The sequence below is a fragment of the Martes martes genome, assembly GCF_963455335.1.
Source record: "Martes martes genome assembly, chromosome: 9".
NCBI classification, from domain to species: domain Eukaryota; kingdom Metazoa; phylum Chordata; class Mammalia; order Carnivora; family Mustelidae; genus Martes; species Martes martes.
The window spans coordinates 22,741,699-22,767,301 of record NC_137896.1 but is presented as its reverse complement, the minus strand read 5'-3'; the positions used below and the strand labels follow the sequence as shown (position 1 = coordinate 22,767,301).

General features: G+C 38.5%; 1 protein-coding gene across 5 annotated transcripts in view; it reads right to left on the bottom strand.

Moving 5' to 3' along the window:
• Nucleotides 1-25,603, bottom strand: part of UQCC1 (ubiquinol-cytochrome c reductase complex assembly factor 1) — a 97,742-nt gene that overhangs the window by 69,393 nt on the left and 2,746 nt on the right. For 2 of the 5 annotated variants that reach the window (XM_080813094.1, XM_080813090.1), the window contains exons 2-4: nt 13,375-13,479; nt 5,300-5,395; nt 3,701-3,808 (exon numbers count right to left, since the gene is read on the bottom strand). In XM_080813094.1, coding sequence (XP_080669220.1) covers nt 3,701-3,808; nt 5,300-5,395; nt 13,375-13,479 — 309 coding nt within the window. Of the gene's footprint in view, nt 1-3,700; nt 3,809-5,299; nt 5,396-13,053; nt 13,074-13,374; nt 13,480-25,603 lie in introns of those variants that run through there. The other 3 variants (XM_080813091.1, XM_080813093.1, XM_080813092.1) reach the window with 2 other exon arrangements.

Below are 25,603 nucleotides of genomic sequence, written 5' to 3'. Positions count from 1 at the left end.
CCAAATCTTCCCTGAAGAAGGCTTTCCCCCACAACATGTTCATGAAGAAAGCATCCATTAAAAATAATGAAGACCTCACCAGACCAGCCAGTGTATTTATACACTGCTCATAATGTGGCAATCAGGAGCATTTTATAGTTCCTCACTTTTCCTGCAGTGAAGCCAAGCCTTTATACTTGGGTGAGCCATTTTCCTGGACAACTGTCTAAAGCAAGTCCCCTAAGACCATCACAGAGGGACTGGAAATAACAACTTGGGGAAAGAATTTCTTCCAAGATTCATGCATTAGTGTAAGTTAAAGAGGTAGGTGTACTAAATTCCACCCAGTCAATACAAATTGTTCTGGTTCTCAGAAGACTTCATGTTTATTTCATTCTAACTCTGGAAGACTTCATCAGTGTCTCTGATGAAAACACAAGCACCTCAGGCAGCTTTAAGAAATGAAAATCAGCTCTCCCACTGACTGCGGCATCTTGTGCCATCTTACAAGATGAAAAATGAATATAGTAAAAGGTCTTTACTAACAGCTGTGTGAGAGCTGAAGGGGCTTTGAAGTCATCTGAACCTTCTATTCTGTACTGGAATTCCTTCTACAGCATTCTTGACTCACAGTCAACCATCTGGGCCACTGTTCAAACAAGTCCAATGACCTTGGGAGGTTACCTATCCCCCTGAAGGACAGTTCTTGTTAGACTTTTGTTTTATTGAATGTAAACCTGCTTCATGTAACATTCATGAAACGTCCACTGCCCAGTGGAATACCTTACTTAGATTAAGTCTTTTCTTTTCTTTTTTTTTGACAAATACTTGAGAAGAACCATCATGTCTTCTCTTTTCCAGGGTAAGCATCCCTATTTCCTTCAACCACTCTTCATTCAACACGGTTCCTAAACCCTTCACAAGGCTCACTGCCCACTTCTTTTTTTTTTTTTTTTAAGATTTTATCTATTTATATGACAGACAGAAATCACAAGTAGGCAGAGAGGCAGGCAGAGAGAGAGGAGGAAGCAGGCTCCCCGCCGAGCAGAGAGCCTGATGCAGGGCTCGATCCCAAGACTCCGGGATCATCACCCGAGCCGAAGGCAGAGGCCCCAACCCACTGAGCCACCCAGGCGCCCCCCACTGCCCACTCCTGAATGCATTCCAGTTTGTCAGTGTCCTTCAGAACAGAAATCACTTATTGGCTTTATGCTAATCTGGAAACTGCCTATTTGACATGCAACTGAACATGGGAAATGTCCTTGTCTTACCTGATATTGCTACATAAAGAAAATGGAAAAGACTGGTTATTTCAAGACAAACAGGTAAGGAAAAGCTACATTTAAATTCCTAAATATGAATCTAAAAGAAAAATTAAACTACATATGAAAATGTTACAGAAAAAAACGGAGGGAAGATGGTTGATACTGCTGATGTCAAGCACATATTTTACTCCCTAATGAAAGACATGTGAAAACGCAAAACTTAAAGATCTTTCCAGTACAATCCAAGAGTCTGATCAGATATCTGAGTCAAATTTACGGAAAAGGGCTTGCAATCAATATATCTTTCTTTCTTTCTATTTATTTATTTATTTATTTAAAAGAGAGAGAAAGAGAGAGCGGGCAGCAGAGGGAGAGGAGACTCTCCACTGAGCAGGGAGCCTGATGCGGGACTCAATCCCAGGACCCCTGGATCATGGCCCAAGCCGAAGGCAGACACTTAACCAACTGAGCCACCCAGGCACCCAGGGCTTGCAATCTTTCAAAATGTAAAGTTATACCTATGTTTCCCACCGAAATTATACTAGAATGTCATGTTTGATGTTTTGATGTCAGAAATTTAAAAATAGGGGCGCCTGGGTGGCTCAGTGGGTTAAAGCCTCTGCCTTCAGCTCAGGTCATGATACCAGGGACCTAGGATTAAGCCCCGCATTGGGCTCTCTGCTCAGCGGAGAGTCTGCTTCCCCCTCTCTCTTGCCTGCCTCTCTGCCTCCTGTGATCTTTGTCTGTCAAATAAATAAATAAATAAAATCTTTTAAAAAAAACAAAACAGAAATTTAAAAATAAAGGTTACAAAAGTAGACACTGCACATCATAAAGTCTTTGAAAATGCAAATATTAAGTACTTAGTTGAGGTCACAAAGGAACCAAGAAAAATCAAAAGCTAACTTAAACTACAACAGTGAAGAAATTTTCCTGATGATTTAGTAATCCTCCAAATGGTAGCCAACTTTCCCTCTGGAATCATAAAAAAACAGACTAGACAAAGCAATGGTAGCAACAAAGTGGAACTCAACCATCAAGAAATGAATAAAACAGTAAATTTTTCCCTTTTTTTCTTTCTACTCTCATTTCTCTTTTCTCTTAATTTCGAATTTTCAAACAAAACACATATTTCAAGTTTTTGAATCTAAATGCCATAATCACAAACCTTTTTCTCATAAGAAGAAGGATTCTTGTTAAAAAACATTACCAAATATACCAATGATTATCATTTGCCAAAAGATTAAGATGTAAAAAAGATAACTTTGATGAATATAACTAATATTTCACTGATGATTAAGAAGCCACTTCATAATCTTAGAGTCTAAAGAACATTATTACCTATGTATGTGTTATCTTCTATACTTTCTAAAGCCCCTTAAAAACAAAATGTTTGGGGAATCACCATTAGCTTTTCAGAATTTATGTAAAAAAGAGATTACAGAGAGAAGCCTACACTTGCTGCAGTGAGAATTGTTAGGAAGAGAATTGTTAGGAAGAACCAGACTTTGCAAAGAGAAACTACAAGTAAAGTCTGTAACAAAACTGAAATTCTAATTATAATCCATCCTGTTAAAATGGTATTAACTGGAATTATTTGACCATTTGCGGAAAGCTACGAAGTTTTCTAGAAAAGTCCTCCCTACTGCTTTGTGTTGACTTGTTTTGATGGCTATATAACGTAGGACTGATTAGGCTTATCCAACATTCTAGCAACCTTGAGAAACATTAAAAGGCACTTCTGCTATAAAGTTAGAGAAACGCTAGCACCATTGGGCTAATGGTGACACACTGGGCTAATATTTTATTACTTTAATTGGTTAGAGGCGCTTATAAAACCCAGGGGCAATATGCACCTGATGCACAGAAGACATTCATTCATTTATAGCAACAACTATAAAGCAAATAACATGCTAGGCCAAGACTTGACTAGGAATGACATAGCTAGCAAATCTCCCTCCATTGTAAGAATTGTAATAAATCTTAAAATTGATTAATTTAAAAATGATTATTAGTAAAATTTTAACAAAAGTCACTACAATGACCTAGTGAAAAAAATCACTTACGAATATGGATTCATCAGAGAGTAATATTTCCTTAAGAATGCTATCCATCAGAACATTTTGCCCATCCACTTCCTTAGAACTCATTTGTATGGCATATCACATAGCAAGAGCCTGGAAAGCCCAGTTTTATTGGCTTAGCTTGTACTGAAATACTTTTAAGGAATCAGGTTAAGGGAACAGAGAGAATACTCCAGACCCACACATTATATAGATCTGACTTGGAATGGGGCAGGGGGGACACAACACATTCTGAAGCTCTCAAAATAATGCATGAATTTCACAAAAGCAAAGCAGAAGCTTAAAAAAAAACAAAAACAAAAAAAAAAAACTATAAGGAGCAGAAGGCACAAAGCCCAAAAAGAAAATGAGAAGAATTTAAAAAGAATTTACCCATTTACTGTATTTCAAAGGTCCTGTAAATCCCATAGCTTCTATTATCTTCGTGAAGGCACCAACCTTCTCCTCAACAGGATGTGGGGAATCCTTGGTAGTAGAAAGCTATTTCATCAAAAAGAAAGGGACAAAATTAGTTGCAAAAAAAAAAAAAAATTTAAGATTTATTTATTTTGAGGGGCAGAGGAAGAAAAGTATTTTTTGTTGTTTTTGTTTGTTTTGACAGGGAGAGCATGAGCGGGGGGGAGGGGCAGAGCAGAGGAAGAGGGAGAAGCAGACTCCCCAGTGAGCAAGGAGCCCCAAGCAGGGCTCAATCCCACAACCCTGGAATCATGACCTGAGCCAAAGACAGATGCTTAACCAACTGAGCCACCCAAGTGCCCCCAGATGGAAAGTCTTAAGCAGACTCCTTGCTGAGCATGGAGCCTGATGTGGGGCTCAATCTCACCACCCTGAGGATCACAACCTGAGCCAAAACCAAGAGTCAAACACTTAACAGACTGTACCACACAGGCACCCCCCAAAATAATTATCCAAAAAAGAATGCTTTTGTTTCTTATTAGATATAAGGGTATTTTTTATTGCTTAGATTTTTTTTTTTCACCTAGAATTTTTAATTCTTCTTTTTCTGGGCATCTTATCACTCAGTACAAACATCTGGAACTCTAATAGGTGTCCTTCAAATTTCAGAGCCACCTCACTGACTATATGCCTATGGACCCATGTCTAGGAAATGACAGATGTGGGCTATGAGAATAAAACTTCTATGGAAAAGAGTACTTTTAAAAGGAAATCTTGGCCCTCATCTCCCAAAGAAGAATTCTGAGAAGCAGAATGCTCTGTTTTAAAATAACAGGAAAAGGAAAGAAGACTACTGTCTGAAAGCAGTCAAAAGTCATTCCGAATCATAACCAACCAAAGCAAGCAGTGAATAAATGTTCCTAAACTCGTATTCTTAGTATACCACATTTTATGAGTCTTATAGTTTGCAAATAAACTCCAAGAAAAACCTATTCTTTTTTTTTTTTAAGATTTTATTTATTTATTTGACAGACAGAGATCACAAGTAAGCAGAGAGATAGGCAGAGAGGTGGGGGGGGAGCAGGCTCCCTGCTGAGCAGAGAGCCCAATGCGGGGCTCAATCCCAGGACCCCGGGATCATGACCTGAGCTGAAGGCAGAGGCTTTAACCCACTGAGCCACCCAGGCGCCCCAGAAAAACCTATTCTAATGCCAAGCTCTCCAAATGAAGGCAGGCTATACGAAATTCTCCAAGTTAAATACTACTTTAAACAGATAATATATGTTTTAACATATAAAAATCTTTACTTTTACTTTTAACATATGAAAAATCTGTAACAACTTTTTTCTCTAAAGTGTTTTCCAAGCAAGACAGTACATCAGAAGAAATACAAATATTCAGTTGGTCTGTCACTTATCCTTGTGACCTTGGGCAGGTCACTTCATTTCCATGAGACTCACCTTCTGTATTCAATAAAATTCCTTGCCTCATCCGGCTAACAATTTTGCTAAGGTTCAAATAAGAATACCTGTGTGAAAGCAGTCTATAAATGTAGAAAATACTAATAATTCTCACCTTATTTGTGGTGTGATATTTCCTACTCCACTGAACATCTATCCCAGGAATCTGTTCTGATCCACCACATTCCAGGGACTGGCTCATCTGAGGCCACTGGGAGATTTAAAAAAAAAAAAAAAAAAGATGTAAGCAACAGAGAGCATTCACTTGAACAGTTACTCTGAGTAGAGCTGCTTCAAAGTAAAGATCATAGAATCCTTCCAACCTAGTTCCTGGTGATCTGATCACCAAAAGAATCCGAGATGGGCACCTAAAATTGTGTCTGGTATGCAGTAGGTACTCCATAAACACCTGCTGGATACCTGAATAAATAAAAGGATTTGGCCCTGGAAACCTGGAACTAAATAAATCTGGGGCAACTCTAGGAATTAGAATTGTAATAAAGACCTACCTAAACATTGGCAGCAGTGCGGTAGATGGCGGGGGCGGGGGGGGGGGGGACTCTTAACAGTCAATTTTAAGTTTAAAGCCTGTTTCTGGGGCGCCTGGGTGGCTCAGTTGGTTAAGTGACTGCCTTCGGCTCAGGTCATGATCCTGGAATCCCCAGATCGAGTCCCACATCAGGCTGCCTGCTTCTCCCTCTAACCCTTCCCCTTCTCATGCTCTCTCTCTCTCTCTCTCATTCTCTCTCTCTCAAATAAATAAATAAAATCTTTTTAAAAAATAAATAAATAAAGCCTGCTTCTGCCACGTATAAGCTGGGTGGCCATGAGCGACTTACTGAACCTCAGTTGTAGGGAGGACTGAAGAAGATAACACATGTAAAGTACCTTTCACAAAATACTCAATAAACAGAAGCTTCCATCATCACCAGCATCACTGTTGTTCAGATCAGAACTGCCTTCCTTTTACGTTCTCATCGCTCTTGAATGCACTTGGGCAATAAAATAGCCACTATTTACAATTATCATATGCTAGGTACAATGCTAAGTGCCTTAACATATATTGCCTTCTTTAATATTCACCATTAAAGCTATTAGGTTGGAAATAAAATCAAGACCAATTAACACAGTTTTGAAAATAAATCCCCAAGGGGAAAAAACTTCATGCAAGAGAGCCTCAGTGTAGCATTATTCACAAGAGTGAAAACTTGGTGGGGGGAGGGGAGGGAGCCCAATAAGATGGTTAATTAAATTACAGTAAAGTCACTCAACAGAAAATCAGGTAGTCACTGAGATTTTTAAAATACACTTTACGTTCTAAAACAGTTTTAGGTTCACAGCAACACTGAGCGGAAGTACAGAGAACTCCCATAAACCCCTTCTTCATATACTCATATCCTCCGCTATCAGCATCCCCCAGCAGAACAGAATATTTCTTATGACAGATGAATCTACCCTGACACATCATTATCACTCAAAGTCCATAGTTTACATTAAAGCTCATTATTGCTAGCAACATGAAAACACTTATATGTATAAAATTATAGGTAGATACATGAATGTATATGGGCATCTCTAGAAAGAAACATACAGAAATTAAAGAGTTACTTTGTTAAGTTAATAGAATTATGGATGAATTTAGGAATAGTTTCCAAATTCTCAGTAATGTTGTATTACCTTTACCAAAAAAAGGGTGAGGAAGCAGAAGGAGGGTTACCCCTTCAACTGTGGTTTATTCTAAGACAGGGAAAACATGAAATGAAATTATTTTTTTCTTTAATCCTAATGAGGGAAAAACAGAATTTCTAATTGAGTTATTATTTACTTTTCTTTTCAAATAAGGATATTAAAAAATTAGGATTTTCCTGGTCAGTCCCAAGGACACTTATGCTTTAATTCATAGGTATTAAGCAGGCTTTATAAAACAGATCAATCACAGAACACCTCCCATTAATTACATACACCAATATAATGGTTTATCTAGAACACAAAGCACTCAAACAGGTTCAAAAAACAACTGACAACAATTTCAACTAGCTGTGCTTTGGGGCAAATTCTCTTTAACTAGATTACATGATCCTTCTCTTCTCCCATAGCTCCAGGAGTAACCAGTGGATTCCTGTGTGACTGTCTCACCAACTGCTCTATTTCTGTTCTAACCATTATTCATGAGCTAACATTTAACACTACTTGAACTACTGAAGTACCTAAGTATTAGTACCAAGAACAACACCTAGTTTCCACATACCTACACATACTTATAAATACACACATTTACTATTTGTTGTTCTTGCCCCCCAAAAAAGATTCCCTTGACCTTTAAAGACATCAATTTTTCCTTTCTTTAATCTGAAAAAATACCAATAAACAACTTCTTGTTAAAGAAAAAAAAAATACCCTGAAATACTCAAATGTCACTTTTTCAAAGAGGACTTCTCTGACCATTTTATCTAAAACAGTTTCTTATAATCCCATTATTCTCTAGGATAGCAGTAGCCTGTTCATTTCATTCATAGTACTCATTATAATGTACAAGTATGTACTTCTGAAACCTGCTTATTTCCTACCACCACTACCGAAAAGATCCATGAGGGTAGAAACTAGGCATATTACCAGAATGAAATATAGTGTGTTGGATATGGGAAAGACTCAAATATTTGTTGAATGAACAAACCCAACCATTTACATGGTTATTTATTATTTCCTTCTTGTCTTTATCTATGCCATGTATACATTCTTCATTCATCCAACCTTAATTAAATGCCCACAATATGCTAGTCTTTGTGTGAGGTTTTAGGATACAAACAATCCCTATCCTCAAGCAGCTCATAGTCTTATGGAGAACAGAAAGACTCACTACACAAGAAACAGAACCTGTTCCAGATAACTCCAATGATAAACTCTTAATGCAGGCAGTCCTTCATTAAAATAAATATAAGATTTGACCTTTTTTTTTCCCCCTTTCAGGAAGGTTCTGAAAGTAAAGAGACCTTCCTGACCTGAAAGAGGGAGGAAGGATGGAAGGGACGGTCTGAGGGAAGGAAGAGAAAGGGAGGTGGGGGAGGAAAGGAAGGAAGGACTCCAGCAATTCTGGACTACCATGGTATGCGTAACTGGTCCCTTTAGCAAAACTATAAGCTCTACCAGGGAACAGTCCATCTTATACTGTCCCATTGCTCAATATCATTCTGGGCATGGAGTCGGCACTCAATAAAACTTAGGTGGATTTTTTTTTAATGGCTTTTTTGTTATTGGGTTTTTCTGTGTCTTTTTTTTTTTTAAATAGAAGGACGATCTGGAGAAGATCCAGAAAAGAACCACAGGAACGATCAAAGAGATGAATAAAAGGTCCTAGTGGAAAGGTTAAAATGAATTGAGGTTGTTTAGCTTGGAGAAAAAGCAACTGAAGAACTAAGGAATAACTCAGAATAACAACACTTGAGCTGGAAGAAATCTCAAAGATCTAAGTCCAACCTTTTCATTTCACAGATGAGTAAACTAAGACCCAGGGACAGCTTGCAACTTGAGGTAGTTTAGGACAATTTTTTTTTTTTAAAGTTTCAATTTATATAGTGAGGATAAAATTTACCCAAGTAGCATCAACATACATTCAACAAAAACAGCAATTACAATTTATTGAAGATCTCCTATATGCCTCACACCTATATGCTTGATGTTTTACTCAAATTATCTCACAACTTTGCAAAGCTGATAAAATTTTCTCCCATTTTAGAAATGAGGACAGTAAGGTCCAAAGAAGAAAAATTCATTAAAGGATTAGACATATATCCAGAGCTATCTTCCTTCCCCTATATCAAGCTGCTTTCAAAAACCTAAGTAGAGGTCAATGACATGCTCTGCACACTGAGCACAAATCTCTGAGTTTCCGAACATTCCAAATACTATTCTCCAGTTAAAGGAACCAGGGGTCCTTAAAGAAATGGCTGAATCTAGGGCTAAAGCAAAGAAAATACAACATGAACTTGAAACATCTTGTGCTAGGAAATAAAGAATGTTCAAAAATGATGAAAGCTCATAGAAAAGAACTTGAAGGAATTCCTAAGAGCCAAACCTGGGACAATTTGATCAACAAAAATAATAATAAGCAAGACAAATTACAACTCATAGAGGGAAATAAACATCCATGAGCTCATACTGATATAAATAATTGAATAAATAAATGGAGAAGTAACAGCTCTTCCTTAAACAGTAGAATTCCAAACAATAAATATAGTAATCATGATGGAAACAGAAAATCACCATTATACAAACATCACAGGAACGATTACTGCAGTCAAGAACCATAAACAGAATTACCACATAATGCAGTAATCTCACTTCTGGGTATACATCCCAAAGAATTCAAAGCAGGACCCTGAAGAGATATGTGCATACTACATCAGTGCAGCATTAGTCACAATAGCCAAGACATGGAAGCAACCCAAATGTCCCATCAAAATGGATAAAGCAAATGTGGTATATACATATAATGGAAAATTATGCAACCTTAAAAAAGTGAAATCCTGTCACATGCTGCAACATGAATAAACCTTAAGAACATTATACTAAGCGGGGCACCTGGGTGGCTCAGTGGGTTGAGCCTCTGCCTTCGGCTCAGGTCGTGATCCCAGGGTCATGGGATCGAGCCCCACATTGGGCTCTCTGCTCAGTGGGGAGCCTGCTTCCCCTGCTCTCTCTGCCTGTCTCTCTGCCTACTTGTGATCTCTCTCTGTCAAATAAATAAAAAAATAAAATAAAACCTTAAAAAAGAACATTATACTAAGCAACATTAAGTCACAAAAGGACAAATACTATATGATTCCACTTATATGTATATCCAAAATAGTCTAAATCATAGAAACAGAAAGTTCAAATGTGGTTGCCAAGGGTGGGGTGGGATGAATTAGTGTTTAATGGGTATAGAATAACAGTTTAGCAAGATGAAAAAGTTCTAGAGATCCATCATACAACAATGTGAATATACTTTACACTACTAACCTATATCCTTAAAAATGGTTAACACAGTAAATTTAATGCTATGTGTTTTTTGAACCAAAACTTTTAAAATAATTAATTAATTGATATTATATATCTTAAAAAAAGAAACACTGATGGATGTTAAAAGTAGTGAACAGAAGTATGCTGAGAAACAGGATATCCGCATAGCCTCTAAGGATCTTCTCACAAGGTACCTATTAATTATAAAGGGGAAAAATAGTAACTTCATAGTAGGGAAACCTGACAGACACCAATTTAATAATCAAGTGATCAAAGTTAACATCACCAGTAACAAGACATATTGGCATCATATATCGCCTGTAATCATACACTGAAAAGGGAACATCACTTTTGCCAAAAACGTATAACCTAATTACAAGAAAATATTAGACAAACTGAGATTGAAGAACCAAAGAAAGGACATTAGTGGAAAAAAGACTGGTAAAAGTTACACAGATTAGTTGATAGTATAATAATCAATGTTAATTTCCTAGTTTCAATAAGTGCGCGATTGTTATAGGAGATATTAACATTAGAGAAAGCTAGGCAAAGGGTATATGGGAATACTATTTTTGCAACTTTTCTGTAATTTATTTCAAATTTTTAAAAAGATTTTTTATTGTTTTTATTTTTTTTAAGATTTATTTATTTACTGGGGAGAGAGAGAGAGCAGAGTGAGTGAGAACATGAGTGGGCGGCAGAGGCAGAGGGAGAAGAGAAGGAGGGAGCCCAACTCAAGGCTCAATCCCAGGACCCCATAACAACCTGCACCAAAGGCAGACTCTTAACCTACACCCAGTCCCCCCTAAAAAAATGTTTTTAAAGTAGACTCATCAAGGGGCGCCTGGGTGGCTCAGTGGGTTAAAGCCTCTGCCTTCGGCTCAGGTCATGATCCCAGGGTCCTGGGATCGAGCCCCGCATCGGGCTCTCTGCTCAGCAGGGAGCCTGCTTCCTCCTCTCTCTCTCTGCCTGCCTCTCTGCCTACTTGTAATCTCTGCCTGTCAAATAAAATAAATAAAATCTTTAAAAAAAAAAAAAGTAGACTCATCAAAGCATGACAGAACTCCAAAAGGTTATTTAGGAAAGACAGAGATAGGAATATAATGTCCCTAGCTTTTTGAAAATGGTAACAGGATTATAGCATTGGACATTACCTTAGAGATCATTTGATACTATCATTCAACCAATGAATTCTTTTCTGTCATGCTCTTAACACATAGTCTTCTAACCATTGCCTGAATATTTCCAGTAACAGGAAACTTACTATGTCAAAATGCAGCCCACACATTCCATGACCCTGCAATTCTAATTAACACAAAGTTCTTCTCCATTCTGAGCTAAATCTGTCTCCCTGTCAGACATGCACCTAAAGAAAACCAGATTTTTCCAACCAGGGGTCCTCAAAGTGGGAAAATGTGCCAATGTGGCACACCAAAATGTCCAGTTTATTTACATTGGCTGAAATTACCTCTTGTCAGCATGAGATAAACCACCCTAAGTTATTTCATGGATGATTGCTATAATGCTGTCTCGGAACCTAATACAGTACCTGGTACATATTAGGTACCCAAGAAATGTTTATTGATTCAAAGAATGAGACATAAGTCTAACATTCACATGATGAGTTCCCCCCCACCCATATACACACAAAAACAAATGACTTAGAACTCTATGATAAATTTCATTAAAATTTTCCAATGCACGAAGAGTAACAGAACATACCTCAACTCCGAAAAGAAATAGCTGCATGACTACATAAAGTAGAATGCCTCCTCTGTACAGACATATTCTTTATTCATTCAACATATATTTAGTGCCTACTCCGTGCCAAGGTGAGTAAGAAGCCCAGGAAGTACAGGCACAAACAAAACATGTCCTCAGAAGGGAAAAGCTTACACACTAGTTAGAGGGAATTATACTATTTTAAATTGTTTTAGTATATTTACATAAATAATTATATAACACAATTTTATATCAAAAATATTTTTAATTATATCAAATATGAAGAAGTTAGTGGCTACAGAAGGAATTCATATAGACTGGTAAGAAAAATAAATTCCCAGAGATAAATGGAGAAATGATACAAGCATATGATTTTTAAAAACTAGACTACAACTGGTAAACATAGAAAAATGTTTAGCCCTGACAGATGAACAAAGAAATACAAAGCAAAACAAGGTAACATTTTCTACCCAGTTAGTTTAAATTTTTTTAAAACACTCAATTCAGAGGTGGTAATATGAAAGACTAGCTATATATACATTGTTGATGGCACTATAAATTAAAACAACCTTATGGAGAGAGAAATAACTCATATTCATCGACCCAGGGTACACCCTCCTAGTAACTTATATTTAATAAATAATTAAAAATTTTAAAAACTATGTATCAAGAAAATGATAATTATATTAAAGCCTATAATGGAAAAAAATTGGAAGTAATTTTAATATCAAACACGGCCTAAGTAAATAGAATAACACGTAGCCATTAAAAAATTTAATTATGCAATCTACCTAACATGAATAATGTCTGCTCTAATAAGTGAAAGGGCACCAGAAAATAAAATTCTGTGGTTATTTGTTAAGGTATCTAAGGAAAAAATTAGCACACACACACATAAGGACTGGAAAAAAACCAGATGTTTTCAAGTTTGAGGTCATGGATGATTTTTATTTCCTTTATTACTAAATTATTTGTATAATTAACAAAAATCAGGAGAAAAAACTCTCAAGGAGGGTCTAAGGTAATGAATCATGTGGTCAATGGTAAACTAAGGCCTCAAATAATTGTTCCTTGGATTTTGTGTTCATGAAAAGAAAAGAGAAGAAAAGAAAAGAGAAAAGAAAAGAAAAGAAAAGAAACATTTCTTACCCCAAATAAAAGTGGCACAATGTGGCTGCAAAAAGAAAACTGAAGTTAACTCTGAGATGAATATCTGGAAACATTCCCAACAGTAAAAATCATCAGACTGTAGCATGGTATCCTAGGCTAAGTTCCACTGCTGGGGTATTTAGCAGCAACGCCCTAGACACCATACTGTAGGAATCAGTCCTGAGCTGGCACCACAGAGACCCAGAAGTGGTCTCATGAGGTTTTTCCATCACACAATTTGTTTGGCTAATCTATAAATATATGACATTTGCAAATAAACACTAAGGTTTTCATACCAAGCAAAGAAACAACAAACCTTACCTGGAAAGTACCAGACAGAGCCCTGCCCCACTGTCCCTGTGTAGAAGACACAGGTACCAATCGGCTGCATACTGGAACCCACGGGGAAATGTTAATCCGGTTCTTCTAGAGAGAGAAAAAAAATGTCAAGAATTTTATTCCACTCCATGTATAGAAGTTTAGAAATCCTCCCAGAACAGGGTACATGAAAAGAGAACTTCCGGGGTCCCTGGGTGACTCAATCAGTTAAGCCTCTGCCTTCAGCTCAGGTCATGATCTCAGGGTCCTGGAATCAAGCCCCATGCAGGCCTCCTTGCTCAGCAGGGAGTCTACGTCTCCCTCTCCCTCTGTCCCTCTCTGTTCACGCTCTCTCTTTCTCTTCTTTCTCTCTCTCTCAAATGAATAAATACAAATCTCTAAAAAGAAAAAAAAGAAAAGAGAACTTCGAAAATAGGACAAGACCAAAACTCCGCATGCTTATCTAAGGAAGATGTACCCCTACCTATTCCCGATCTATGAACCAAAACAACTCTAGTAATGGCTGACTCAAGCCAGGGTACATGGGTTCCCTCTCAGGAAAGTAACAAAATAAGCAGACTTCAGGCATTTCACAATTAGATTATCATTTAAATAAGAGTTTACAATGCCTTTTCATAAACGCTGACTTGTCTGATCTTCACAGAATCCCTTTATAGTAAGCAGTGTGGGATCACTATCTGCCTTCCGCTCAGGTCATGATCTCAGGTTCATGAGATCGAGCCCCACTTCAGGCTCCATGCTGAACATGGAACCTGCTTAAGATTCTCTCCCTCTCCCTCTGCCCCCCGACCCCACTCATACACACACACATGTGCAGACACTCTCTCTCTAAAAGATAAATAGTTACTATAATGATAGGGTTAAGATTTGAACCCAGGCAGCCCAACTCCAGAATCCATGCTCATTTATGAGATGAGAGGGTAAAGGGAGTATCTCCAAAGTCTCCCCTAACACTCTATAATCTAGTCTTGAAACAATAAAACACAGTATAGTACTGTGGAAAGAGCCATGTACTTGGACTCAAAAAGCACTGATTTGACTCTTGGCTTCACTGTTGAGCTACAAGTCTTTGTTGCCTCTTCTATAAAATAAAGAAAAAAATCCCTACTTCTCAAGACTTTAGAAAAATCAACAAATGTACCTTGCAGCATGTCCAAATAAATAGTAAGTTGAATGTGAATCTCCATTTCCTCATGAGTAGGCAGGAAGGGGTAAGATGTAGAAAAAGGTGTAGGAATTTTAAACCTAGAGATGCTTTCTTAAGTGTCTCACAGTTTTAAAACTGTGTTAACTATTTTTTTAAAAGATTTTAATTATTGATTTGACAGACAGAGATCACAAGTAGGCAGAGAGGCAGGCAGAGAGAGAGGGGGAAGCAGGCTCCCTGCGGAGCAGAGAGCCCGATACGATGTCGGGATCGATCCTAGGACCCTGAGATTATGACCCAAGCCAAAGGCAGAGGCTTAACCCACTGAGCCACCCAGGCGCCCCTGTGTAACTATTTTTAATAGACCACTCACAACCCCTTATGTTTTAAATGAAACGTAAAGCTTCAAATATTTTATTTCAGCTGAGATTTGATCTGTTGGGATAATATTCAAATAAGAAACGGTCACTGGCTTTCTGTTTACTAACACTGAATCATTTGCCGGAATCACTCAATGTTAGATGTTTCTTTCCTAAAAATGTAAATATGGGATAAACTTCTGCAGATTTAAGTCCAAAGCAGGGGAAGAAAAGTAAAGGGAAATTACAAGTAGGAACAATACAAACTTCTGAAAGATTTTCTGAAGAGTTTCATCATATTTTTTTCCCACGTCAACAAAACTTTTCTCTTTAATTTTGGTTCTACTTGGTTTTATGCCAATACTTTAAATCAGTTCTTATTAGAAGAAAGACGCAATCAGCTCTGTTCTTTCCTTCTCCAATCCTACAACAACAATTCTTATCCAAACCCTTAATTGAAATTGAGGTGCAGCAGAAAGGGTATTTATGAATTCCAAGATGGTTATTAAATAGCTGTGTGACCCTGAACTAGTTACCCAACATTCTGGACCTCTATTTTCCCTAATGTAAAGTGGGAATAATAAAAGCTACCCCACAGGAGTGTTCCAAGGATCATTTGTAAAAGCACCTCAAGAACTCTAAAACACAAACAAAAGCATCATTTTAACAACTGTTACTGAATTATGTACATAAGCTTCTCCTTCCATAGCAAACTGTCACAGCAACAAGAACCATTTTCTTAAAATATTGTTCTGAACCTCATATTCCCTTTCTCTAAAGCTCGCAGTGCCTCCAAGTGCCCTTTTAGTCAAACTTGATTACCTGATCTTTACCAACTGGACCCCTGTAGACTCAACTTTATACTTACATACCCTGCCTCGTATTCTCCATTCAGCAGTTCCAAAACCTGATTCAGATTCCCTAGTTTGGGAATTACTGCTCCTTCCCACACAACCTAATCCCCTTCTGGTCAGTTCCTCTGAGACTCTCTTCTTCCCTCTTGCCCAATCCATGAGCTCATTAGCTTCAAGAAGTATCCGAAGATTCCAAGTACTGGTTCTACTGACTCCACACCTCTCCTAGTTCTTCATTTATAAATATAAATCTGTGGAAGTACTTCTCTCCCACTTACAGATACTGAGTATCAGGCCTATAACAATTAGCAAACCTCAACTCCCAAGTTTAGGAAAACATTTGTAGCCATTTCCGATGGTTAAAATTACTGCTTTAACCTAGGATAATATATACACCACAACTAAATGGGAACCAGTTTTATTGTCTTTTTGCCTCATCAACACTTCAAAACCAAAATTTTAGACAGGTTTCACGTTTTTGTTTCCTGTGAGTATTGAAAATTGCAGGTGATTTTACATTTGTATTTCAAAATACTCAGACAAACCAATTTTTCAACTATAATCAGTCCGCTGCTGACCAGCCTCTTGCTCCATGTGATATTTAAGATACATAGTATTTTCCTCAGCTTACTCATGAGCTAGAAAAGGCTTTACAGGGCGTCCATTCTCCTATTCCCCATAGTTTTGTTTTATAAAGTGCACACAAACACTTAGTAAATACCAAACCATCACTCCTACGGTAAATACAGGCTTAGGTTCCTACATGCCTCTGGTCCCATTTCCATCAACCAATCAATATATAACCTTGTGTGCTTCTGCTTAAAGACATCTTATTTTATACATATGTATATATAGTTGATTCATTAACATTGAACTCATAGCCAATAGCACTGTAACTCACTCCTGAACAAAACATATCTAACACATAAATTTTCTCTGTAAGGAACATCACGGTCTTTTTGCACTTAGCAATACCAGACAGCACTAGATGGCACTAACATTTGGCAGCCATATTAAACAGGGAAATCACGGGGGTGCCTGGGTGGTTCAATCATTAGGTGTCTGCCTTCAGCTTGGGTTGTGATCCCAAGGTCCTGGGAATGAGCCCCACATCGGGCTCCCTGCTCGGCGGGGAGCCTTCTTCTCCCTCTCCCCCTCCCCTTGTTTATGTTCCCTCTCTTGCTGTGTCTCTGTCAAATAAATAAGTAAAATATTAAAAAAAAAAACAGGGAAATCACCAACAAAGCACAAAAATGCAAAAACACGTGGCATTAAATAGACTGTGAAAAGGACACTTGTTTATACTCTAAGAGCTAAAATAAAAAGCTAAGAGTATCTGTCTCAGCTAGGAACTTGCATGTTACAGCTCAAATTTTTAATTCCTCTGCACATTTCCATAAGTGACTGCAAAAGTACCATGAGTATTGATTTGGGGATTACAAATAAATTTTAGCAAGTATGATGAATTCAAAAATACAGAATCTGTGAATAATGAAGATCGACCACAGTCACCAAATCCACTCTGCAAATGTCCATTGGCTCCTGTACTCCGAATAGCATGGATACTAATTCAATTCCATAATCTGAAAGATAAACACTACCTGAGCAAACTGTCCTACAAGTTACAAAGTGGCATGTTATAGAAGGGTATTTACTCAGACAGGAGGAGCAGAGAATATCCATACTTACTGAATACTCTGCTTCCTCTCACTTTGTTGGGGGTGTCCAATCTTAGATTTAAAAGATAAAGTCCAGGAAAGATTTGAGCAAATCAGTAAATGTACTAAGTTTGAGCAAATAATTAACTTATATTAATTATTATAAATATTAAGGGTATCTATTATTGAAAGGAGTTAACAAATATGAAAAGGCGAAGGGTACAATAAACCCTGTGGTACTAGGATGGCTTTAGAGTAATTGGTATGTGTCTTTGTTATGTATAGATAAATATAGAAACAGATGTGTGTTTATGTATATGTATGCACTTACATACACTTCTTATCCTTGTCTTGATAGCTCCTGGAAGGAGACTACATCTAGCATCCAGGTTTGGTTTCTAAATAGCAATATTCACTAAAAAGAACTAGTCTTCTCTGGAGAAAAGTTGACTTCTGAATGGGGTTGATGCTCCTTAAAGCCTTCTTTTTTTTTTTTTTTTAAGATTTTATTTATTTATTTGACACACAGAGAGAGAAATCACAAGTAGGCAGAGAGGCAGGCAGATAGAGAGGGGGAAGCAGGCTCTCCGCTGAGCAAAGACCCTGATGTGGAACTCGATCTCAGGACCCTGAGATCATGACCTGAGCTGAAGGCAGAGGCTTAACCCACTGAGCCACCCAGGCGCCCTCCTTAAAGCCTTATTTGCAAAGCACTAGCATTATTAGATCTGTTTGTAGTTCTTTGTAAGACTTCATTTGCAAGGCTGCCCTGGAACTCTTCCAATATGAAAACGTTTCCTCAGGAGTATTGGCTGAAAACAAATATAGGCAATTGTTTAACTTCATGGCTGCCTGAGGTAGTGGACACTACTTGGGGTAAACAACAGGCTAATAAAAAAGCTTAAAAGGAAAAGCAAGAGAATGAGCTCATAAGGGCTTTGAAAATGTCTGACATATTCCTGGGAATCTGAAAGCTGTGCATATGCACAGAGCTGTGTACATAAACAGGTAAGACCTGAGAACTCTGGTTGACCTTGAGGCTCTGCACAAGAAGAAAGTGAAGTTTAAGACAGAGATGTTAGGGGCGCCTGGGTGGCTCAGTGGGTTAAAGCCTCTGTCTTCGGCTCGGGTCATGATCTCGGGGTCCTGGGATCGAGCCCCGCGTTGGTCTCTCTGCTCAGTGGGAAGCCTGCTTCCCTTCCTCTCTCTGCCTGCCTCTCTGCCTACTTGTGATCTCTTGTCTGTCAAATGGATAAATGAAATCTTTAAAAAAAAAAAAAAAGACAGAGATGTTAAATGACTGGCAGAATATTGACGACATGCCCCAACATGTGCACAGAGTCCCTCAGCAAAAACCAGGAGACATACTGGTTCCAAGTATTTAAGGACGTCTCCAATCATTATCTGACTACTAAGCTAACCAAGCAGAGACCACACAACAAAGAATACAGACATTACAGAATTAATTCAGAAAGGTCACTAAACAGAAAAAATATAAACAAACTCTGAGAAAGGACAGATCTGATTTCCAAAGTTGTCATACTGTATTATTTTAAATGTCCAAGTTTTAATAAAAAACAAACAAACAGAGTATGAAACATGTAAAGAAACAGAAGGGAAAAAATTTGATAAAAACTGTCCCTGGGGCACCTGGGTGGCTCAGTGGGTTAAGCCTCTGCCTTCAGCTCAGATCATGATCTCAGGGTCCTGAGATCGAGCCCCGCATCGGGCTCTCTGCTCGGCAGGGAGCCTGCTTCCCCCTCTCTCTGCCCTCTCTGCCTACTTGTGATCTCTCTCTGTGTCAAATAAATAAATAAAATCTTTGAGAAAAGAAAAAAAAGAAAAAGAAAAAGAAACTGTCCCTGAAGAAAGAAAATAAAAGAAAACTGTCCCTGAGGAAGCTCAGATGTTAGAAAATCTAGACAAAGACTTGGAACCTGCTATTTTAAATGTTTAAAATCTAAAGGAAACCATGTCTAAGGAACTACAGCGGAGTATAAGAATGCTATCTCACCAAATAGAGAATATCAGCAATGGCCACGGTCGCCAAAATATGGAAAGAACCAAGATGCCCTTCAATGGACAAATGGATAAGGAAGATGTGGACCATATACACTATGGAGTATTATGCCTCCATCAGAAAGGATGAATACCCAACTTTTGTAGCAACATGGACGGGACTGGAAGAGATTACGCTGAGTGAAATGAGTCAAGCAGAGAGATTCAATTATCATATGGTTTCACTTATTTGTGGAGCATAACAAATAACATGGAGGACATGGGGAGATGGAGAGGAGAAGGGAGTTGAGGAAAATTGGAAGAGGAGGAGAACCATGAGAGACTACGGACACTGAAAAACAACCTGAGGGTTTTGAAGGGGCGGGGGGTGGGAGGTTGAGGGAACCAGGTGGTGGGTATTGGGGAGGGCACGTATTGCATGGAGTACTGGGTGTGGTGCAAAAACAATGAATACTGTTACACTGAAAAGGAAAAAAAAATGTTATCACCAAATTGTCCTGTTAACGTAGGAAAAAAAAAAAAAGTCTGTGTATTTACCCCCCCCCCAAAAAAAGAATATCAACAGAGAGATTTTTTTTTTAAAAATAGAAATTCTTGGCGCACCTGGGAGGCTCAGTCACTTAAGCAACTGCCTTCAGCTCAGGTCATGATGCCAGGGTTCCGTGATTGAGCCGTCAGGCTCTCTGCTCAGAAAGAAGCCTGTTTCTCCCTCTCCCTCTGCCTGCAATTTCCCCTGCTTGTGCATTTTCTCCCTCTCTCTCTGTCAAATAAATGAAATAAACAATATAAATTCTTGTGTTGAAAAGAATAAAATGAACATTTCACTAAAGGGGTTAAACAGAAGATTTGAAGACGAGAAAATCAGTGCCCATGAAAATAGGCTAACTGAGATTATCCAGACTAAGGAACAGAAAGAAAAAAGAATGAAAAAATTTCACAGAGCCTCAGAGAGCTATGGGATACCATCAAATGTACCAACATATGTATAATGGAAGGACAAGAGAGAAATACAGGGACAGAAAAATATCTGAAGAAATACTGGCAAAAAAAATCCCAAGATTTGATGAAAAACATCAATCTAGAAGTCCAAGAAGCTCAACTAACTCAAGTAGCATAAATTCAGAGAGATCTGTAAATGGACACATCATAATCAAGCTGCTGAAAGACAAAAACATAGAATCCTGAAAGTAGGAAAGCTATTCAACATGTATAAGGAAGCCTTGATAATATTAACAGCTGATTTCTTCCCAGAAACCACGGAAGCCAGGAGGCAGTGGGATGAAAAATAAAGATTTTCTAGATTTAAAAAAACTAAGAAAATCTGTCAACAGCAGACCTGCTCTATAGCAAATATTAAAGAGAAAACACCAGGCTGAAATGAGACTTCTGACATGACAGTAAACTCAAATCCACACGAAGAAATAAAGGACACTGATTAAAGGTAACTATTCATATAAATAAAAAATACAGCATAAATATATTTTGTTTATAATTATTTTTTATTTCCATTTTTATGTTTAATTTAAAAGGGAACTGCATAAAGAGTCATTGTAAATCTATGCTGATGGGCACATGATGTATAAATATATAATCTGATGACACTTATGGCATGAGGGACTCAGGAAGGAATGGCACTAAATGGAATCAAAGTTTTTATATATTATTGAAATCAAGTTGATATTAATTCAAACTAGATTGTTATAAATCAAGATGTTAATTGGAATTCCCATGGCAAACACAAAGAAAGTAACAAAAAACCACAGTAAAACCTTAAACACATACAAAAATTAACTCAAAATGGATCAAAGACCTAAACTTAAGACCTAGAACTATGAAGCTCTTCAAGAAAACATAGGTGATGACAATGGATTTGGCAATGATTTCTTGGATATGACACCAAAGCCCAGGCAACAAGAGAAAAAATAGTTAAGTTGGACTTCATCAAAATTAGGAACTTTTGTGCATCAAAGAATACTATCAGTAAGGTAAAAAGACAACCCATGGTATGGGAGAAAGTATTTGCAAATCATGTATCTGATAAGGGACTGAATCCAGAATACATTAAAAAGAAAAAAATTGGGATCCCTAGGTGGCCCAGTTGGCTAAGCATCTGCCTTCAGCTCAAGTCATGACCACAGTCCTGGGATCAAGTTCCCACAGTAGGCTCATTGCTGAGCAGGGAGCCTGCTGCTCTGCCTGCTGTTCCCCTGCTTGTGCTCTCCCTCTCTCTGACAAATAAATAAATAAAATCTTTAACAAATAAAAAGAAAAAAACTCCAACTCAACGCTTAAAAAAAATAACAACCCAATTAAAAAACGGGCAAAGGACTCACACAGACATTTGTCCAAAGATACACAAATGACCAGCTTGCATATAAAATATGTTCCACATCACTAATCATTAGAGAAATGTAAACCAAAACTACAATGAGACATCACCTCACACCCATTAAGATTGCCACTAAGGGGGTGCCTGGGTGGCTCAGTCGGTTAAGTGTCCAACTCTCAATTTTTGCTCAGGTCATGATCTCAGGGTTGGGAGATCAAGCCCCGTCATCAAGCTCTGTACTGGGCATGGAGGTGCTCAAGATTTTCTCTCTACCTCCTCCTCTGCACCTCCTCCCCCCACCCCACTCCTGTGCACTCTCTTTAAAAAAAAAAAAAAAAAAAAAAGGTGGTCACTATGGAAGGAAGGAAGGAAAGAAGGAAAAATAACAAGCATTAGCAAAGATGTGGAGAAACTGGAGGCCTTATGCTTTCCTGATGGGAATGTAAACACTGCAGCTACTGCAGAAAATAAAATGGCAAATTCTCAAAAAATTAAACATAGCATTACCATAAGATCCAATAATTCTACTTTTGAAGATTTTTTTTTTTGACAGAGTGAGAGATCACAAGTAGTCAGAGAGGCAGGCAGAGAGAGAGTGGGGGAAGCAGGCTCCCCACTGAGCAGAGAGCCCAATGTGGGGCTCGATCCCAGGAACCCAGGAACACGATCCGAGACGAAGGCAGAGCCTTTAAACCACTGAGCCACCCAGGCGCCCCATCTAGTTTTGAATACATACCCAAAAGAAATGAAAAAAGGGACCTAAAGAGTTGTACTTACACCCCTGTTCATGGCAGCACTATTTCAGAATAGCCAAAAGATGGAAGCAACCCAAGTGTCTGTCCTCAGACAAATGGATAAACAGAATGTGGTCTATACATACAATGGAATATTATTCAGCCTTAAAAAAAAAAGAAGGCAATTCTGGATGCCTGGGTGGCTCAGTTGGTTGGGCAACTGCCTTGGGCTCAGGTCATGATGCGGGAGTCCCGGGATTGAGTCCCACATCAGGCTCCCAGCTCCATGAGGAGTCTGCTTCTCCCTCTAGCCTTCTCCCCTCTCAGGCTCGCTTGCTCTCTCTCTCTAATAAAAAAAATCTTGAAAAAAAAAAAAAAGAAGGAAATTCTGACACATGCTACAACATGGAAGAACCCTGAAGACATTATACTAAGTAAAATACACCAGTAACAAAAGAATAAACACCATATGATTCCACTAATATGAAGTACATAGAGCATCCAAAATCATAAAGACAGAAAGAATGGTGGGTAAGGAGAGAGGGGCATGGTAATTTATCATTTAATAGGTAGAATTTCAGTTCTGCAAGATAAAAAGGGTTCTGTGATTGATGGCTGTGATGGCAGCACAACAGTGTGAATGTATTTAATGCTACTGAACTGTACGATTAAAAAGGATTAAAATGGTACATTTTATGTATATTTTACTACAATTAAAAATATAAGTACAGAGGGGCACCTGGGTAGCCCAGTCACTTAAGTGTCCAACTCTTGGTTTTGGCTCAAGTTGTGATCTCAGCATCGTGAGATCAAGCCCTCAATCCAGGTCTGTGCTCAGCACGGAGTCTGTTTGAATTTCTCAGAACTCCCTCTGCTCCCTGCCCTGCCCCACATACGCACTCTCTCATTCTCTCAAATAAACAAATAAATCTTTTTTTTTAAGTACAGAGTGGCTTTCTGCAATTTCTACTACTGTCAAAGTAAAGTAAAAATGATCACCTATGCCCACTGGTGATAAAGGTAACTATTAGATAAAATAGATAAACTATTAGATAAAACCATAAACGAGTCCCACTGCCCTGCACTGCTCAAGTGTCCAGTTCCTCTGCTAGAGCTACTCAGCAATTGCAGTGTTTGAGCTTCCTAAACCCACTGCTGGAGAAGGGAAAGAAGAGAAAAACTAAGGAGAAACTAACGAGAAAGTTTTAGGAATACTACTTCTCTGGGGTTCAAATTTCTTATCTTAAAATGGAGAAAACAATAGTGTCTACCTTGTCAGAGGGCTACTGTCAGGATTAAGTAAATTCACATATGTAAAGTATTTAAGAGTGCTTACCACATGGTAAATGCCCTATAAATGTCAAACCTTTTTTGTTTTTAGAGCAGGAGGGAGAGAGAGAATACGTGCACGCACAGGGCTGGGAGGGGGGCGGAGGGAGAGGGAGAGTGAGAATCTCAGGCAGACTTCCCACTGAGTGTAGAGCCCTATGTGGGGTTCAATCTCAGGACGCAGAGATCATGACCTGAGCTGAAATCAAGAGCCCAGTACTTCAACCAAGCTACCCAGGGCACCTTGATAAATGCCCTAAAAATGTTAGCTATCCATATTTTTGCCAGGGAAGTCTCAACATCTTATTTCAACTACAATCTTTATCTCAGCTTGTTTACTCTCTCCTGAACACCAACTCTCCAGCTACTTAAAAACAAACAAACAACATTAACAACAAAACACCACGCTCTCCAGCTGGATGCGTTCCGTAAAGGACACTGCTCTATAAACTCAGTCATCCAAGGCAGACCTGGGACTCACTGTTAGACATCCCTCTCCCTCGCCCTCAATATCTAACCTTTCACCAAGCCCTGCAGACAGTTTCCTCAATACCTGCTGAAATCATCCCTTCCTCTTTAACCACACTTCCCCTCTTACTACAGGCCTTCCTCACTTCTTGCAGGATTACTTGAGTAGCTTCTGACCGGCTTCAGGACTTGAACCTCAGCCCTTTGATCCATCCACAACTGTTACAGGGATCTATTAAAGCAAAAATCTAATAGCAGGTGTGAGACTTTACTATGATGAGTTTGTTTGTTTTTTTAAACTTTTTTTATTTTCAAGATACAATTTTTAAATTTCAATTAAAAAATGAGAGAAGAGAGGCACCTGGCTGGCTCAGTTGGTAGAGCATTCGATTCCTCATCTCAGGGTCATGAGCTCAAGATTCACACTGGGTTGAGAGCTTACTTTAAAAAAAAAAAAAAAAAAATTAAAAAGACCACAGCTTTAGGGGCGCCTGGGTGGCTCAGTGGGTTAAAGCCTCTGCCTTCAGCTCAGGTCATGATCCCAGCCTCCTGGGATCGAGCCCCGCATCGGGCTCTCTGCTCAGCAGGGAGCCTGCTTCCTCCCTTCTCTCTCTGCCTGCCTCTCTGCCTACTTGTGATCTGTCTGTCAAATAAATAAATAAAATCTTAAAAAAAAAAAAAAAGACCACAGCTTTAAAAAAATAAATAAGAATTTCAAAAATAAAAACAAAAAATGAGAGAAGAAACTCAATGTTCCCCTGATCAGGTGTGGTTGCAGGGGGAGAACAACAGGAGAAAAGGGCTGCAAAAGCCACAAAGAAATTTTGGGGAGGGAGAAACATGTTCATTTTTTTTATTGTGGTGATAGCTTCTCAAGTGTCTATCTATGTTAACAGTTACCAAATTGTGTAATTAAAGAAGTACAACTTACTGAATGTCAATTATTAACTTTAAAAATTTAAATTAAAAAAGAATATCAAAAAACCTTTAAAAATAAAAATTTTTGCCCTAAAAACAGAAGTGTTGACATAGATGCCATCTAGAGCATGAGAGATGATGCCAAGTAATATATATACATCACTATCACAGACTACCTGCCTATCTCCAGCACAAGTCACAAAAGATCAGGAGTGGGTAACCTTGTCCTAGAACCCAGTCTCCAGGGCCAGGCACAAACTGGGGACCACAGGAAATCGGCCCAGACCCTGGGCTGCTATCAGTTCACATTAGGTTGCACACCATCCAAACCCCCCCTCAGTGCCCACGTGCAGCTTACCTACCTATCACACATCTCCTACCTTAGCCTACTTGCAA